The 18,003-nt window shown below is 42.9% G+C and overlaps 1 protein-coding gene across 2 annotated transcripts in view; it reads left to right on the plus strand.

Annotated features, from left to right (window-relative positions):
• The window catches only part of nkain3 (sodium/potassium transporting ATPase interacting 3), a 492,740-nt gene extending 479,566 nt beyond the window's left edge, over positions 1–13,174 (plus strand). For both annotated transcript variants that reach the window (XM_033019791.1, XM_033019790.1), the window contains exon 6: positions 12,556–13,174. Coding sequence is in view for 1 of the 2 variants with exons in the window: in XM_033019790.1 (XP_032875681.1) it covers positions 12,556–12,569 (14 nt within the window). In the remaining variant the exon portion in view is untranslated. The remainder of the gene's footprint in view (positions 1–12,555) is intronic.
• The last annotated feature ends 4,829 nt before the right edge of the window (positions 13,175–18,003 follow it).

Raw genomic sequence — 18,003 nt, forward strand, 5'->3', positions numbered from 1 at the left:
GAGAGAGAAGGGGGAGAGAGCGGGGGAGGGGGGGGGGGTAGAAGGGGGAGAGAGAGAGAGAGAGAGAGAGAGAAAGAGAGAAGGGGAGAGAGAGGAGGGAGAGAGGGGGAGGAGGGGAAGAGAGAGGATGGGAAGAAAGAGGAGGAGAGAGAGGAGTGGGGAGAGAGAGGAGGAGAGAGGAGGAGAGAGAGAAGAGGGGAGAGAGAAGAGGGGAGAGAGAGGAGGAAAGAGAAGAGGGCAGAGAGAGGAGGAGAGCGAAGGGAGAGAGAAGGGAGAGAGAGAGGGGGGGAGAGAGTGAAGAGGGGAGAGAGAAGGGAGAGACTGGAGCGTAGGGTTCATTTTCCCACACAAGCCATAGGTGACTGGGCAGTCTGAACCCAAGCACCAAGTTGAAAGCGGCCGAAGGTGTGCATTCCTCAGGACAGCCCCCACTCTCCCACGGCCTCCCTCCGTGGGCTGTGGGTTGGGTGGAGCAGAGGTTTGGGACAATGTACATGCCTTCACAGTGATGTGATGTGATGGACGCGGGGGACTGGACCAATCGCTGACAAGTCCCGCCCCCCGACAACGTCATGTCCGTTATTGGATTTTTCTGTTGAGCGGCAGTCGGTCCTTTGACCTGTAGGCGCCGCCGCCTTTCGGGTAGGTGGCATTACTCATTCAGTAAGTTTGCTTTTAGGTGACGCAGCCTTTCGGTTCGCTGGCTTTTAGGCATCCCGCCCTTTCGGTTAGTTTGCATTTAGGCGTCCCATCCTTTAGGTTAGTAGGCGTTTTGTCTTCGGACTCTTTCGGTTCATTGGCGTTTCGGCCTCGTTTCTATTCGGTTCTTTGGCTTCGGCTTCTTTGCCTCGACCTCTTGTCTGTCGGCGCCACGTCCGCACACGGAAGATATCAATCACGCTGCTCTTCAACTAGTCTGCCAGCTCTCCCACTTTGCACACCGGCCCTCAAGTAACGCACAGGAGAATTTTCAAGATTGTCTGCGCTGCATGATTCTTTGCTGTACCCAGGTACAACTCCTTGGTTAATACCAAGTGATCTGACAGTTTTTGTGGCTCTGTTTTAATGTAACCATTCCGATACAACTGAATGGCTTACAAGAGAGAGTGGACGCTGGCACGAATTGGTTGCCGCTGCTCTCTCTTCACACTGTGTTTTTGATTTTCTGTTTTTGGAATGAATTCTGTTTTTAATTTGTGTCTCTGTGATGTCTTTATTACTTATTTTATTCTGATTATATGTTTTACTATGTAAGATGTCCTTGAGATTTTGTATGAAAGGCGCCCATTAAATATAAAATTTATTATTATTATTATAGACCATTTCAGAGGGTAGTTAGAAGCCAACAATATTGCTGTGCGCTTCAGGGGCAAAGGTAATAATTTTCATCCCAAAGAGTGAATCAGATGAATATTTATTGACAAACCAATATAATAGTCATCATTACCCAGAGAAGCGTTTTTTTTAAAATTATTTGACATTTGTTTCTTGGGTGATGAATTTCCACATGTATTTCTGTAGTTATGGTATTCAGATTATTAGTTCAGGTCTCGAAACTACCCCAGTAATATAACAAATAATCCACCATATTCTGTCAAAGCAATTCATGCTTTTGCAGTCAATTCAACACTTTCAATAGTCAACTCATCTATTTGTTCAGAAGGGTCCTAACCCAAAATATCACCTATATTTTCCAGAGATACTGCCGGACTCATTGAGTTATTCCGGCACTTTGTGACCTATTTGTTCAACTTCAGATAGTAGATCATGTTTTTGACATCATTGGGAAACTGCACCAAGCTTGAAGTTGAGTTGGTTAGGCCAGGTTTCTAAGTTTCCAGTAAAATTAATGTGCAGAATTACTAATATAAAGTTTCCCATGAATCAGTGCAAATCTGAGAGCTTAGTGGGTTTTTTTAAATTGTTGCCATAAAATATATTACCGTCTGTCTAAAATGCACTGGATAGGCATGTTTAACAGGCAAGTTTAATTACAGTGCAGTCCTCTGCTTCATCTGATTTAAAATTACTGAAGATATCTTCAAAATTAGGCATTGAAACTATTTAATAACCATTTACTACTTACATTTTAAAGTTTTTTTTAATCAAAGAAATCTATTTTTGTCTGCATTCAAACATGCTCGAGCTTTCTTGTACCAAACAAAATGAGCAGAATTTGAAGCTTTCCTGCATTAGGAGAACCTTGTGATGTTTATTGCGATTAGTTTTTGGACAGGGCCTGGTTTAGACTTTGCATGCTGAATCAACTGTTTTCTCCTCTTTAAACTTATTTTGTACCTGTTTGGGTGATTCTGGTTAGTTTGCAACCATAGAAACAAAATCTCCACACGGGCAAAAGATAAATTGATGAGCAGAGAGGTGAACGTTCATTCAGAAAATTCTATTTCAAATTCCAATCTTACTAAAAATTCACAGTGAAGTTTAGAATGTTTTTAGCTTATTCCAAGAAGGCAAAGAGTTCAAACTTGAGGGAGCTACAAGAGCAAAACTTGCTAATTGGCAGAACATTAGCCCACGTGCCCAAATATGCACGCCTTTGAAATTGCCCACTGCAGAAGCCTTATTGAGGTGTGGGAAACGGCTCTACCGTCTAATGAATAAAGATGGAAAATCTCTAAGGATAACATTTTCTCTCCATCTGCTGAAACATTTGACCCTCTCTGGGGAGTCAAATGTTTTCCTGTCCACCTGCAGCTTTCGAGTGCTTTTCCCAAGTAGCTATGCTTAGCATATTACTATGGATATAGACATTTGGCAAGTCAGTGAATTGTTACTGTCATTAACAAATCCCTTTCCTGACCTGATATTAATATGAATGTATATTCCAGCAAGATGTTATTGGATTATGATCAAGACAATATTGGCTTTCTCACCCAGGTTTCAGAGGTCATTTTTAAACACTTGCAATGTAAAATTCAAATCCCACCATATTCAGCCAAGGAATTCTGTTTTGCTATCTGTCTACTTAAAAAATAAATAAACTAATACATAATGTACAGAGAAAGATGGCTGCCCACACACTCATGTTGGAATCAAAAACAGGAATGATTTATTTCCAAGTCAAAGGTCACTGAGTGATTTACTGAGCATGTGCGATAATGAGCACAGCTCATATGCATAAATTACAGAGATATTGTCACATCCTTTCCTTTTTGACATTTTGGGATTACATTTCCGATGATCCCAAAACAAAGTAAACTTAAACACTTTTGATAATATTACACGGCAGTAATATGGTTTAACTTAACAGAGTAAAACAATTATTCTGTCTTATTTCATAATTTCATTCATAGTCACACTTGTATTTCAATAACACAAACTAATGTTCACATGCTTTCTTCTCATAAGCAGGTAGGTCCGTCATAACAAAACACATTACTTTGTGACATACTCGCCGTACCTTTCTGGCGGTCTGACAGCTCTACCTGCCCTAGTCTTTGTGATGGTGTTTCTTTCAGAAATGTCTTTCTTTTCAGTAGGTACATTCTGTGCATCACTTCTAGTTTCTTCTCTTGTGTCACTTTGTTTTTGTTTTGATTTCTCTGTGTTAAGAGTTTCACGAGTTGCCTCTTTTTCCGGTGATGCATGTTGCGTTGGTCTTTTCCATGTCAGCTGAGGTTGCAAAGGTGTCCCAGTCTTCTCCACGTCTGGTGGTTTCTCTGGAGTTATGTGTGGAGGTAGTTCTCCGGTCTTCTTCAGATCTACTCGGTTACGTCGGATTAAAAGACCTGACTCTGTCTCGACTTCGTATGATCTCTCATCCAGTCGTCTCTGAACTGTTGCTCTCTGCCATCTGGTATCTCCTAGTTTATAGGGTTTGAGTCTTACGACATCACCTTCTTCCAGGATTGGCAGATCCATGGCATGTCAGTTGTAGATTTTTGACTGTTTTCCTTGCAAATCCTTCATCTTTTTCCTCTCTTCTGTGAGTATCTCAGCACCTCGTGGTTTGAGGTGGTTAGATGTCGTTGGAAATGTCGTCCTTGTTCTCCTTCCATGTAGTCTGTGCAGGATTACTGTTCACTCCTTGCGCAGGGGTATTGCGTAATTCCAGTATTGCCAAGTAAACATCTCTTAGAGTGATTAGTTTTCTTCAGCACACGCTTAGCTGCCTTGATTGACGATTCCACCTTTCCGTTAGCTTGGCTATGTCTTGGAGAAATTGTGTAGTGGTCAAATGCCCATTTCCTGGCAAATTTGGCAAACTCCTCTGATGAGAACTGTGTCCCGTTGTCACTTACCACAGTGCTGGGAATTCCGTATCTTGCAAAGTGGCTCTTGAGTTTCACAATGATTGTCCTGCTGCTCAGGTCGTACAGTCTATCTATCTCCCAGAAATTAGATAGATAGTCCACTGTGATTAAATAGTGCTATCCCTCAAGTTCAAACATATTGGTTCCCACTTTCTCCCATGGTCGATCTGGGAGGTCATGGGGCATCAGAGTTTCTTTCTGAATTCTGTTGTTCGTACGTCCTGATCACAATGAATCAAGCCATGATCACAATGAATGACGGTGCTGGCTCGAAGGGCCGAATGGCCTCCTCCTGCACCTATTTTCTATGTTTCTATGTCCTGCAGGCTTCACAGTTTGAAATGAACTGTTTCATATCAGAGTTCATTCCTGGCCAGAAAATTCATTCTCTAGCACGTCTGAGGGTTCCTTCCACTCCCAGGTGAGAGGTGTGGAGTGTCTCCTTCATATCTCTGCGTAGAGTGACAGGGATTACAACTCTCTCTCCTCTTAATACTAGGCAGTCTTGCACACTCAACTTGTCTCTGACGTTGAAGTACGGCTGTGCTGCCTCTGGAACGTCTGCCTTGTGATCTGGCCATCCATTTTGGATTACTCTCTTAACTGTTTGTAGTGTTTCGTCTTCCCTGGTGTGGGCTTGGATGCGTTTGACCTTGTCCTGTCCCATGCTCAAGGACTCAACTGCGTTGACATCAGTGAATCTGGTTGATCCTGTGGTGTCAGGGAGGTATGCTCGGGACAGCATATCTGCCAGATGCGTGTCTTTTCCCTTTACCCACTTGATCTCGAGGTCGTAGTGTAGCATCCTCATCTTGCCCTGGAGACGTCTTGGTGCTCTATGCAGAGGCTTTTTGACTATGACTTCCAATGACTTGTGGTCACTCTCAACGATCACTCTCTGTCCATAGGTGCACTGATGGAAGCGCTCGAGGGCAAACACTATTGCTAGTGCCTCCTTCTCAATCTGAGCATATCTCTGCTCGGTTGGCATCAATGCTCGACTCACATAGGACAGTGGTTGTCCCTTCTGCATAAGTGTTGCACCTAGACCTGCCTTGTTTGCATCACATTGTATGGTCAGCTGTTTGTCTGGTGTGTAGTATGCCAGGATAGGTGCCGTTGTCAACAGCTCCTTGATCTTTGACATTGCCATGTCATGTTCTGATGACCATTCCCATCCTACTTCTTTGTGGGTCAATTTCCTCAAAGGCTTGAATGTGTCCGACAACATTGGCAGGAATCTTGCCAAGTAATTTACACTGCCTTGTAACCTTTGGATTTCTGTTGGATTCGTAGGGTTGGGCATCTCTAGGATAGCTTGGATCTTCTTTGGATCCAGTTTCAGGCCACAATCTGTAATTATATGTCCTAGAAATGTGATACACATGGTTTTCACGACTGACTTCTTCCGGTTCAGCTTGATGCCTCTGTCTCTGCATCGCTGAAGAAGATCTTGCAGTCTTGCATCGTGATTTCTTTCTGCATCTTCTCTGGTGTCCCCTACTCCGTATAGGATGATGTCATCTGTAACACATTCCACTCCCTTTAATCCTTCTATGGCTTGTTGCAGCTTCTTCTGGAAGATCTCTGCACTGACTTTCAGTCCAAATAGCAACCTCTTCCAGCGATATCTCCCAAAAGGGATGTTCATGGTTGTTAAGAAACTGCTCTCCTCATCTAGTTCGCAGAGGAGGTATCCTGACTTCAGATAGAATTTGGAGAAAATGTTCGCCTTGGACAGCTCAGTGAGTACATCCTCTATGACTGGTAGTCTGTGGATCTCCCTTTTCAGGACTTTATTGAGGGGTCTAGGATCTATGCAGAACCTCAACTCTGTGCTGTCCTTTTTCTCCGTAACGACCAGCCTGCTACACCATTCAGTTGGTTCTTCGACATTAGTCAAGAGCCAACCTCGTTAACAGCATTCAGGCTCTTGAAGTTCTCATAGTGAACCGTGATGAGTTTCATCCGTTGTGCAGCTTTGCCGCTCAGGAGCGGTGTGAGCCAGCCTTCCTCTACCCCACTATGCAGTGAACACGGTACTTCTTGTTGTTCGTCTCGTTCCGGAGTACGACTTGCGCCCTACCTTCCGCCAGCAGGTTGGATCCGTTGTACATCTTTAAGGTGATTTTCTCTTGTCTATTGTCCTCTTTGGTGGGTTCAAGATGCTTGGGAATCACATTAACACTGGCACCAGAGTCAAACTGAAACTTGATGGCTGCTGTACCGACCTGCATCTCAGTGAATAGGCCTGAAACATAGAAACATAGAAACATAGAAAGTAGGTGCGAGAGTAGACCACCAGGTCCGTCGAGCCCGCACCGCCATTCGCTCATGGCTGAACACTAAACAGACACACTTACCCACAAACAGTAGACACAAGACACAGAACACAAGACACTACCCTCCCCTTTATACCGCTATCACCCCTCTCCACCCCAAGAACCTCGTGATCTCCTGGGGGAGGCAAAAAACCGGATAAAAACCCAGGTCCAATTCGGGAAAAAAATCCGGGAAATTCCTCTCCGACCCCAATCCAGGCGATCGACACTTGTCCAGGAGATCACTCAGGTCTTACTATACTAACCATACCTAGGTCCATATCCCTGCCCTCTCCCCGTAGCCCCTTATCCCCTTGGCAGCTAAAAAACCATCTATTTTAGTCTTAAATATATTTAACGTTTCTGCTTCCACTGCTCCCTGGGGCAGTGAATTCCATAAATTAACCACCCTCTGGGTGAAGAAGTTCTTCCTCATCTCAGTTTTAAAAGAGCCCCCCCTTATTCTGCAACTATGTCCCCTAGTTCTAGTTTCCCCGATCATTGGGAACATCCTCGGTGCATCCACCCGATCAAGGCCCCTCACGATCCTATATGTTTCAATGAGATCGCCTCTCATTCTTCTAAACTCCAAAGAGTAGAGTTCCAGCCTACTTAACCTTTCCTCATATGTCAATCCCCTCATTGCAGGAATTAATCTTGTAAACCTTCGCTGCACTGCCTCCAGGGCTAGTACATCCTTTCTTAAGTATGGACCCCAGAACTGTACACAGTATTCCAAATGTGGTCTCACTAATACTGTGTACAGCTGCAGCAAGACCTCCGTGTTTTTATACTCAATCCCCCTAGCAATAAAGGCCAAAACTCCATTGGCCTTCCTGATTGCTTGCTGCACCTGCATACTAACTTTTAGTGATTCATGTACTAATACCCCTAGATCCCTTTGCGTTGCATTACAACGCAGCTCCTCCTCATTTAGAAAATAACTTGCCCTATCATTTTTTTTCCCAAAGTGAATGACTTCACATTTATTAGTATTAAATTTCATCTGCCAAGTTGTTGCCCACTCACCTAGCTTATCTATATCCTTTTGCAGACTCTTCCTATCCTCCTCATCCCCTACTTTTCCTCCCATTTTTGTATCGTCCGCAAATTTTGATATATTACACTTGGTTCCCTCCTCCAAATCATTTATATAAATTGTGAACAACTGGGGTCCCAGCACCGACCCTTGCGGAACCCCGCTAGTTACCGGTTGCCATCCCGAGTATGAACCATTTATCCCCACTCTCTGCTTCCTATTTGTTAGCCAATCCTCTACCCATGCTAATATATTACCCCCAATCCCATAATTTTTTATTTTTAGCAATAGTCTCTTATGTGGCACCTTGTCAAAAGCCTTTTGGAAGTCCAAGTATACCACATCCACCGGTTCCCCTTTATCCACCCGGGTTGTTACTTCCTCAAAGAATTCGAGCAGATTCGTTAAACAGGACTTCCCCTTCACAAAACCATGCTGGTTCTGTCCGATGAAGTCATGTTTATCCAAGTGCCCCGTTAGTGTTTCTTTAATAATTGTCTCTAACATTTTACCCACCACCGATGTTAGACTAACCGGTCTATAGTTACCCGCCTTCTGTTTACTTCCTTTTTTAAATATAGGTGTTACATTGGCCATTTTCCAATCCACTGGGACCGTTCCTGCCTCCAGGGAGTTTTGGAAAATTATCACCAATGCATCCACAATCCCCACCGCTATCTCCCTCAAGACCCTTGGATGTAATCCATCAGGCCCAGGGGATTTATCCTCCTTCAGTCTCATTAATTTCCCTAATACCACCTCCTTGGTGATCTTAATAGTATTTAGCTCCTCCATTCCTACCGCCCCCTGTTTATCCAGCGTTGGAATATTTTTTGTGTCTTCTATGGTGAAGACTGATACAAAATACTCGTTTAATGCCTTTGCCATTTCCATGTTCCCCACCAACAACTCTCCAGTCTCACCCTCCAATGGACCAACGTTCACCTTAGCCACCCTTTTTCTTTTTATATAGCTATAAAAACTCTTACTATTAGTTTTTATGTTGTTCGCTAAATTCCTTTCATAGTCTATTTTCCCCGTCTTAATTAATCTCTTAGTTATTTTTTGCTGACCTTTAAATGCTTCCCAATCCTCTACCCTCCCACTATCTCTGGCTACCTTATATGCCCTTGCCTTCAGCCGAATACTATCCTTTATAGTTTTACTGAGCCATGGCTGACTGTTCTTACCCTTACCCCTTTTTTTCTTCATAGGAATAAATTTTTCTTGAAGGTTATACAGTAGACCCTTAAACGTACACCACTGCTCATGTACCGTCTTATTCTTGAGTCTGCTATCCCAGTCAACTTTGATCAGCTCAGTCCTCATACCTTCATAATCCCCCTTATTTAGACTAAGCACCCTAGCCTGAGTTTCAACCTGCTCCCCTTCTATTTGAATATGGAATTCGACCATATTGTGGTCACTTGTTCCCAACGAGTCCCTAACTATGACATTTTTAATTAATCCTGCTTCATTACACAGGACCAGATCCAAGATTGCCTCCCCCCTTGTCGGTTTCTGTGACATACTGTTCTAGGAACCCGTCTCTAATACATCTAATGAAGAGGAATTGTTTCCAGCTGCATTGATCTCAATGCAACTCAGAGATCCTGTGTCGGAAATAGACGTTGTGTCAGATGTCTCTACGACTTTGTGCAGACCCCGTTTCTGCGTGCTCTCCTTCCTCTGCTTGCAGCAGCAGGCGAAGTGGTTTTGTTGTCCGCATCTGTTGGTCCTTCCCATACGCTGGGCATTCCTCCTTCCTACGCTTGTGCGTCCTTGCACAGAACTTGCACTTTACTAGTCCCTGATTCTTCCTCTGCGAAGGAAAATCAACCATCTTTTCCCTCAGTTGGAATCGTTCCACCTTGTGTATTGTAGGTTCTTCGCCAATGACCTGCATTCTTGCCACTGTTACCTTCGAGGATCTACATATGTCCACAGTCCCCTGCAGTGTCAGCTTCCTCTTCTGAAGGAGTGTCTTTCTAGTTGACCGGTCCGCAAGACCAATGACGATGCGATCTTGAATGAGGCTTTCTCTCAGGCACTCACAGAAGATGCATGTTTTAGCAAGCCCCTTCAGCTCTGCAACATACGATTCAATGCTTTCCCCTGATTTCTAGTCTCTTTTATTGAAAACGAATCTTTCATAGGTTTCATTCGTCTCCCCTATGATGATGGTAGACATCTTGCCGATGATGACTTTCACATCTGTCTCATCTGCTACCGTCTCGAACATCAGGGTATTGTAGATTTGCATGCGCTCCAGTCCAACGGTGGGCAGGAATACTGCTTTTTGATACTGTTTCTCCTTCTTCTCCAGTTCTGTTATCACTGCATAATTTTCATACATTTATTTAAACATTTTCCACTCTTCCACCCTGTTCTCTTTGAGCTTTAGATTGGATGGTGGAGCCATGAGGAAAGATGGACTGGTCTGCGCCATTTTGAAATATCAGCGTATTCCCTCACTCTTACTAGCTTATTTTATCTTTAAGCAGACTCTCATAGCACGTCGTTTTAAACTTTGACTCCCACCACATTGATTTACACGCAGTGTCTTATCTTTGTGTGTTCACTGACCTGCGTTCATTCATGCATGCAGCTAGTCCGATCGCTGAGCGTTGAAACATTGATTCCTGAAAGCTTTTCAAAACATTTTTTCTAATCATCATAGTGTCTATTTGATCCACCATGTTTTGATATCTGTCTACTTAAAAAATAAGTAAACTAGTACATAATGTACAGTGAAAGATGACTGCACACACACTCATGTTGGAATCAATAACAGGAATGATTTATTTCCAAATCAAAGGTCACTGATTGATTTACTGAGCATGTGCGAGAATGTGCACAGCTCATATGCATAAATTACAGGGATATTGTCACAAATTTAAATTCAGCTAATCAAATAATGTAGAATTAAAAGGTAGCATCTGCAAAGGTGATCATGTATCTACCTGAGTGCAGTAGAACATCTGTCTGCTTCAGTAATGTTTTTTCATGAAATAATCTGCCATCCTATCCTGTCTGGCTAGTGCGCATCTCCAAACCCATTGGCTCTAAACTGCCCTCTGAAGGGCAACAATCAGGGAAGCAAAGCATTCAGTTTAAGGGGAAATTAAGAATGGCTTTGGTATCAGTACCCTCACTTCATGACTGTCCTAAAATACTTGCATTGATATTGTCCCTTTCATGTTATGATGAATTACTTCAGAGACATACTCGTTGTTGTGAGAAATTGTTGTCCATAATTTTTTTTATGCATACATTAAAAATATGATATATTCAATAGAGAGTTAGATATAGCTCTTAGGGCTAACTGAATCAAGGGATATGGGGAGAAAGCAGGAATGGGGCACTGATTTTAGATGATCAGCCACTTATTTTAGGGGAGCTCTCCTAAAGTCTTCTATCAATTCCACTGTCTTAACAGTATTGAGCTCCAGATTGTTACGAAGGCACAAGGACGTTGGCTGTGTCACTTTTTGTCTGTAGGCAGATTCCTCCTCATCATGGGTGTCCAATCAGGGTTGTATCATCCGCAAACTTGAGAAGCTTGACAGAGATATCTGCGGAGGTGCAGTCGTTGGTGTAGAGAGAGTAAAGGAGAGGAGATTGTGGGGGCCTTGACGAGGATCTGCGTTTTTTCTCTAGTCGAGGCGAGGTCCCAGAGGACTGGAGAGTGGCCAATGTTGTTCCTTTGTTTAAGAAGAGTAGAGAGAATCTAGGGAAATGGAGGTCAGTGAACCTCATGTCTGTGGTAGGGAAACTATTGGAGAGAATTATTTGATATATATATATACAGTTAATGGCAAGACCTTTACATCATTGATATGCAGAGGGATATTGGTCAGGTCGCCCCACTACAAGAAAGATGTGGAGGTTTTGGAGAGGGTGCAGAAGAGATTTACCAGAATGCTGCCTGGATTAGAGAGTTTTAGCTACAGGGAGAGGTTGGATAAAATTGCTTTCCCTGGAACATTGGAGGTTGAGGGAAGACTTGATTGAAATAAATAAATGTATGAGAGGCATAAATAAGATGGACAGTCAGAACCTTTTTCCCTGGATGGAAATGCTCAACATTAGAGGGCATGGCTATAATTTTGGTTTTAGAGATACAGCATGGAAACAGGCGCTTTGGCCCACCATGTCAAAGCCATTCATCGATCATCAGTATACTAGTTCTATGCTATCCCATCATACACTAAGGGGCAATTTGCAGAAAACAACTAACCTACAAACCTGTACATCTTTGGGATCTGGGAGGAAACTGGAGCACCTGGAGAAAACCCACGCAGTCACAGGGAGAGCTTACAAACTCCGCACTGACAATACCAGTAGTCAGTATTGAACCCTGGGTCTCTGGTGCTGTGAGGCAGCAACTCTACCGCCACAAGATGTGTGAGGCAGGTTAGTAGGGGCCTGGAACTCCACTGCCAGGGGTGGTGGAGGAGGCAGATATGATAGTGGCCCCTAAGAGGCTTTTGGATAGGCAAATGGAAAGTGCTGTGATTAGAGAGATATGGATCATGTACAGGCAGATGAGATCAGTTTAACTCGGCATCGTGTTCAGCACAAATATTGTGGGGCCTGTTTCTGTGCTGTACTGCTCGTCCATGTTCTATGATGTCCTGTTTGACAGCTTGCTCAGGATCAATCTACATTTTCAATTAGTACGAGTGCATTGTGGTACCTTATGTTGCCCTATTCAATTAAAGCATTTTGAGATTCATAATAAAAATGTGTAATTAGGTGTGTTGATGTGCCATCAAACTTTTTCTGCTAATGTGTTCAAACAACTTTCTTGATATTTTATCCTGGAAAAGTTTCAAGGTATGATTTATATATTCTGAAGATAGTGTTGTTTAGAAGAGTGTAATGGTGAGATTACTGAAACTTTTTGCTTCTATTCTAGGTCGAAGTAAATGACAGATATCAGATGACCATCGACTGGGAGACCTCTGGCAGTGATACATTTCAAACTACGGTTCAGAGGGAAAGAAGGTTAAATGTTATATCAGGTGTGGGCAGGTACTCCCACATAATTCATTTCTGACCAAAACTCAAGTCAAGGACTAATTTTAGGCAAATCCAAGTTGATTATGAAATACTTGGTTCTGGTTACTGACTGTTTCTTGTCCTTTGCTGTACAATAATGGTACCTTGTATGGAGCGTCTAGTTGAAATATGTACACTGTAGCAAACAGTGAATTTGGTAAAGTTAAGTGATTTGTTTCAGGTAAAACCCACTGTGCAAAAGGAAAACATTACTGGATTTTATGCTGACAGCGAATCGGTCCTTTGACAGTAGCAACTGTTTCTCTGTAGAATATTTAAACAATTCTGTTTTCAACTTGTACAAAAATACTTTTTTATGAATTTATGAACTATTAATTCTTAACACATTTGTAAGATAATGTTAGCACCCCAGTATTTTGTAGTCTTGTGAATGTTACATTTTATGTGAAATATATCTGTTAGGGTATTTATGGATTATAGAGTAGGTGATTAAAGCAATCCTTTCATTCTCAGTATTGCTGCATTCCACTACCAGTCTGTTGAATGGAGCACGTGACATGGTTGCATTACCCTAACTGCTTGATCTAAATGTCAGCATTCACATTCTCAAAGGCACTGAAAGATTAAAGTATCCTGGTCTCAGAGTCTATAGAAAGCTACACTTAAATACTTTACCTGGAATACACATTAATTAAAACAAAGACCTACAGATTTCTTCGAAATGTAGGCGGCTCGAATTACATCCTGCCTAAAAGGGGGCAAGTGGAAGGTGGGTTGCCCTTGCACATCTGTTCATACAGGTGAGCATCCAGGATTGTTATTGTATTTGCCCAGAGCTGACCGAAGCCTAGCAAAAAGAGTGGAAGGAATGCATTGCATCGTACTATCCACCCACATTCTTTTATCAAGCATTTGTTGCCACGTATGTGCCAGAAACTGCAGATCTCACATTGGGGTTGTCAGCCCTCTTAAAATCCACAGAGGTGCAGAGAAAGTAAGTTATCCTCAACAACCAACCTCTAAGGATGGCAGCGCAGTTAGTGAACTGAGGATAGTTCTGGTGAAGCACTCTTGCCTGGGGAAGTTGTTCTCCTAGCAGCAAAGCTACAGGTAGGTCAATAGTGCTCTTCCACCTCCTCCCCCTTCTCTTGTGGATGCCCATACATGGCAAGGGCCAGTCCTTCAGCTTATTGTCATTGTGCACCTTAGGTGGATTAGCATGTTGTGAGAAAATTACAAAGAGATAATAGCAAGAAGCCAAAATATGAGGTTTAATGTGGGGAAATGGGAGATTTGTAAGGAAGATTATAAAAACAAATTATTTAAATGGAGTGAGATTATAACTGATCAAGGGGATACTAGAACAAGAAACACACAAATCTAGCATGCAGGTAGAAAGAAATGAGATATCTTAATAGAATGTTGGTCTTTATTGGGGGGCATGGAGTATAAAATAGACCAGTTGTGATGCAACCTTGCAGTCATTGGTGAGACTGCACAAGTGAGTTCAATTTTGATCTCCATATTTAAGATAGGACGTGCTTGCATGCAGGGCAATCCAGAGATGCCCAGGGTGAAGGGATGAGGCACACCTGTGGGAAGTAGCTAGTGCTTGTTGAGAAGGTTTAAACTATAGTGGCAAGTGGTGCAAACCAGAGCACAACATCAGCAAATGCAAAGTTAATAACCATGGGAAGTGCGCCCACCTGCAACTCCTACCCGGTAGTGTGAGAGAACTGGAGCTGCATCTGGATGACATCAAGATCATCCGGGAGATGAGAGCGTCATAGATAGGAGTTATAGTGAGGTGGTCACACCCAAGCTGCAGGCAGAAAGGAGATTGGTATCCACCAAGAAAGGGAGTAGGCTGAGAATGCAGGAATCCCCTGTAGATATGCCTCTGAAAAGAGTTATACTCATTTGGATATAGTTGGATGACAGCTCAGGGGAAGGCGGTAACAGCAGTTAGGTCTGTGGTGCAGTGAAGAAGGTTGAAGTCAGACAGGGCTGCAGTGATAGGAGACACTAGTTAGAAGGTTGGATAGGAGATTTGTGTCTGCAAATGGGACTCCAAGATGATGTGCTTCATCCCTTGTGCCAGGGTCTAGGATGACTCAGAGCAGCCGCAGAACATTCTCAGGAATGTGCAGCCAGAAGTAATTGTGCATGTTGGTACAAATGATGTAGGTAGAAAAAGGGATGCGGCCCTATAGAGTGAATATTGAGATTTAGACAAAGGTAGTTATCTCGAGATCACTCCCTATGCTATGTGCTATTGCTATTAGGAATAGGAAGATAGAATGGATGAATGAGTGGCTGGGATGTTGGTGCAGTGGGCAAGGAATCAGATTTGTGGACTCTTGGAATCTCTTCTAGGGCAGATGTGACCTGCAGAAGAGGGACAGGTTGCATCTGAACTGGAAGGGGACCAAATTCCTTGCAGAGAGGTTTGCTAGTGCTATTTGAGAAGGTTTAAACTATAGTAGCAAGTGGTGCAAACCAGAACAGAACATCAGCAAATGCAAAGTTGAGGTTATGACCATTAAGTCTCAAAGGAAGAGCAGGCAGGGAGAGGTTAAGGAATATGGTGAATTTGATGTGCGGAAGTACATTTATTTTAATGCGAGGGGTATTGTGGGTAAAGCACGATATTTAAATTTAACTTAGAATCTGCATCAGGGCTTGGAACTATGATGATGTGGGCATTACCAAGGCTTGATTGCAAGAGGGACAGGACTGGCAGCAGAACATTCCAGGGTTTCGATGTGATATAGAGGGAGGTAAAAGAGGTATAGAGGAGTGCCTTACTAATCGGAGAGAATGTCACAGCAGCACTCAGAGAGGACATACTGGAGGGTTCACCTACTGAGGCAATAGGGGTAGAGCTCAAAAATAAGAAAGGTACATTTCCTCTATAGGGCCACTCAATAGCCAGTGGGAGATAAAATAACAAATGTGTAGGCAGATTATGGAAAGATGCAAAAGCAACAAGGTTACCATAGAAGATTACTTTAATTTCCTCAATTTGGTCTGGGGCCTAGTGCAAAGGGCTTGGATGGAGCAGAGTTTGTTAGTCGTATCCAAGAGGGCTTCAGATATGACATGTCTAACTCGAGGAGGGACCACACTGAACCATGTATGGGGAAACAAGCTTGGGCAGGTGACTGGTGTTTCAGTGGAAGAGCATTTTGGTTAGAATGATCACAACTCTCCAAGTTTTAAGATAGCTATGAATAAGGATACATCTGGACCTTGGGGGAACGTATTAAAATGAGGGAAAAGGCAGATTACAGAATTAATAGGCAGGATTGAGGAAGAGTAAATTGAGAGCCGTTGTTATTGGGTAAGTCCACAGCTGACGCATGTTGTTTAAAGGCCAGCTGATCAGAGTTCAGGATCAACGTTTTCCAGTTAGGAGGAAGGATAAGGATGGCAAGGTAAGGAACCTTGAATGACCAAAGAGGTTGTAAATTTGGTTAAAAAGAAAAAGGAAGCATATGCAAGATTTAGAAAGATTAAATCAGACAGAGCCTTTGAGGTATATAAAGCAAGTAGGAAAGAACTTGTGGGCATTTAGGGGTGCAAAAAAAAGGACTATGAAATATCATTGGGCAAGTAGGATTAATAAAATCCTGAGGCTTTTTATATGTACATGTACTTCTGTAACAGAGAGTTGCAGAGGGTTGGTGTTTTGGGTATATTAACAGATATTTAAACAACAAGGGAGACAAGGGGTATGAGGAATGAGTGGGAAAGTGATGTTCAAGGTCAAACTTTGGCGTGACCACTGGGTGGAGTGCTGTCTGTGGTTACAAATCAGCTGCACGTTCAAGGATACTATCTCATTCTTCTGAAAGACACACCAGGCTAGTGCTGGAATGGAGTCTATGGGAAGTCTGCAAAGTTAGCAAAGACTTCTCAGCTCTGCCATACCCTGCTAGAACTAGGGTGCACACTAGGATCCAGCAGCCACAACACCAGAGCATAAAACCCAAGGATGACCGTGACTGTGTTGTGGTTGCAACTGATAATGTAGTTAGATGACATTCTCTTCCATGAACAAAGACGTCCCAGACATTGGTCCTCAATATTGTAAAGGTACAACACTCCTTGAATACTCACTGTGGAAATAGCTGTGTGCCCAATCCCCTACTTTTCCTTCACCCTTGCCTGTCTTCTTATCTGCTTCCATGTTCCATGAACCTTAAACCAATATGAACCAGGTTTGGAATATATTGCATTATAGGAAGAACAATCACCACCATAGAAATCAGAAGTAGGCAAAACAAATACAAGAGTCAACGAAGCTGAATAAAAACTTCAGCAAAAGTTTCTAGAGATATTTGATCCAGAATTGTTTTTGCTTGCTCTTTTACAAAATGGTCCAACATTCTGATCAGGCCAACAGTTGCTAAGGCCTTCCTGGGCCTGTTACAACAAGGAGCCACGCTAACTTTCTGGTCCTCTGTTGTGATAGAAACAGAGCGGGCCAACGTTGTAATAGATAACATTAATTTCAGTCTACACAATTTCAGCCCAGTTTCATCCTGATGAACTACTTCTGCTGCCCAAGATTCTTGGGCAACCTCCCTTCACTGTGCACTATGCTCAATTAAATGCATTTAATTCTTCCTTTAGCCATCAGCAGCAATGGCATTTTGAGGAAGGATTAAAATAAATGGTGAATATGGGTTGTGCCGTTTGATTTTGAAGGATCTTACAAACTACCAACATCTTACAACTGATTACAAACATGTGGGGTTATTAATACAACTAATGGATGGACAGGTTCTCCCCAGATATCAAACGCCCAACTTATGTACAGCCAGTACATACCAATGAACATTGCGAGACCAGCAGGATGGAGTTGCAGGCTGCTGTGGGTTTGCAGGCATCTTCTGTCATGCGAAAACTCGGTTCACAGCAATATCATTGAAACTTGCAATGAAAAATCTGAATGATTGCATTAAATGCCACAGTCTAGCTACACTACAAACAGTTCACACAAAGGGTGGTGGGTCTATGGAACAAGCTGCCAGAGGAGGCAGTTGAGGCTGGGACTATCCCATCGTTTAAGAAACAGTTAGACAGGTACATGGATAGGGCAGGTTTGGAGGGATATGGACCAAGCGCAGGCAGGTGGGACATTGTTGGTCGGTGTGGGCAAATTGGACCGAAGGGCCTGTTACCACACTGTTTCACTCTATGACTCTCTATGACTCAGGAATGGAACCCTGTTGTGACCAGAGAGGACATAACATTAATGGTCATTTTTGGAAACCAGATCTGTTGCATAGACCTGATGAATAAAGCACATTGTGCAGTACAATTTAAAAAAGAAATT

This window comes from Amblyraja radiata, chromosome 4 (assembly GCF_010909765.2).
Source record: "Amblyraja radiata isolate CabotCenter1 chromosome 4, sAmbRad1.1.pri, whole genome shotgun sequence".
Classification (NCBI taxonomy): domain Eukaryota; kingdom Metazoa; phylum Chordata; class Chondrichthyes; order Rajiformes; family Rajidae; genus Amblyraja; species Amblyraja radiata.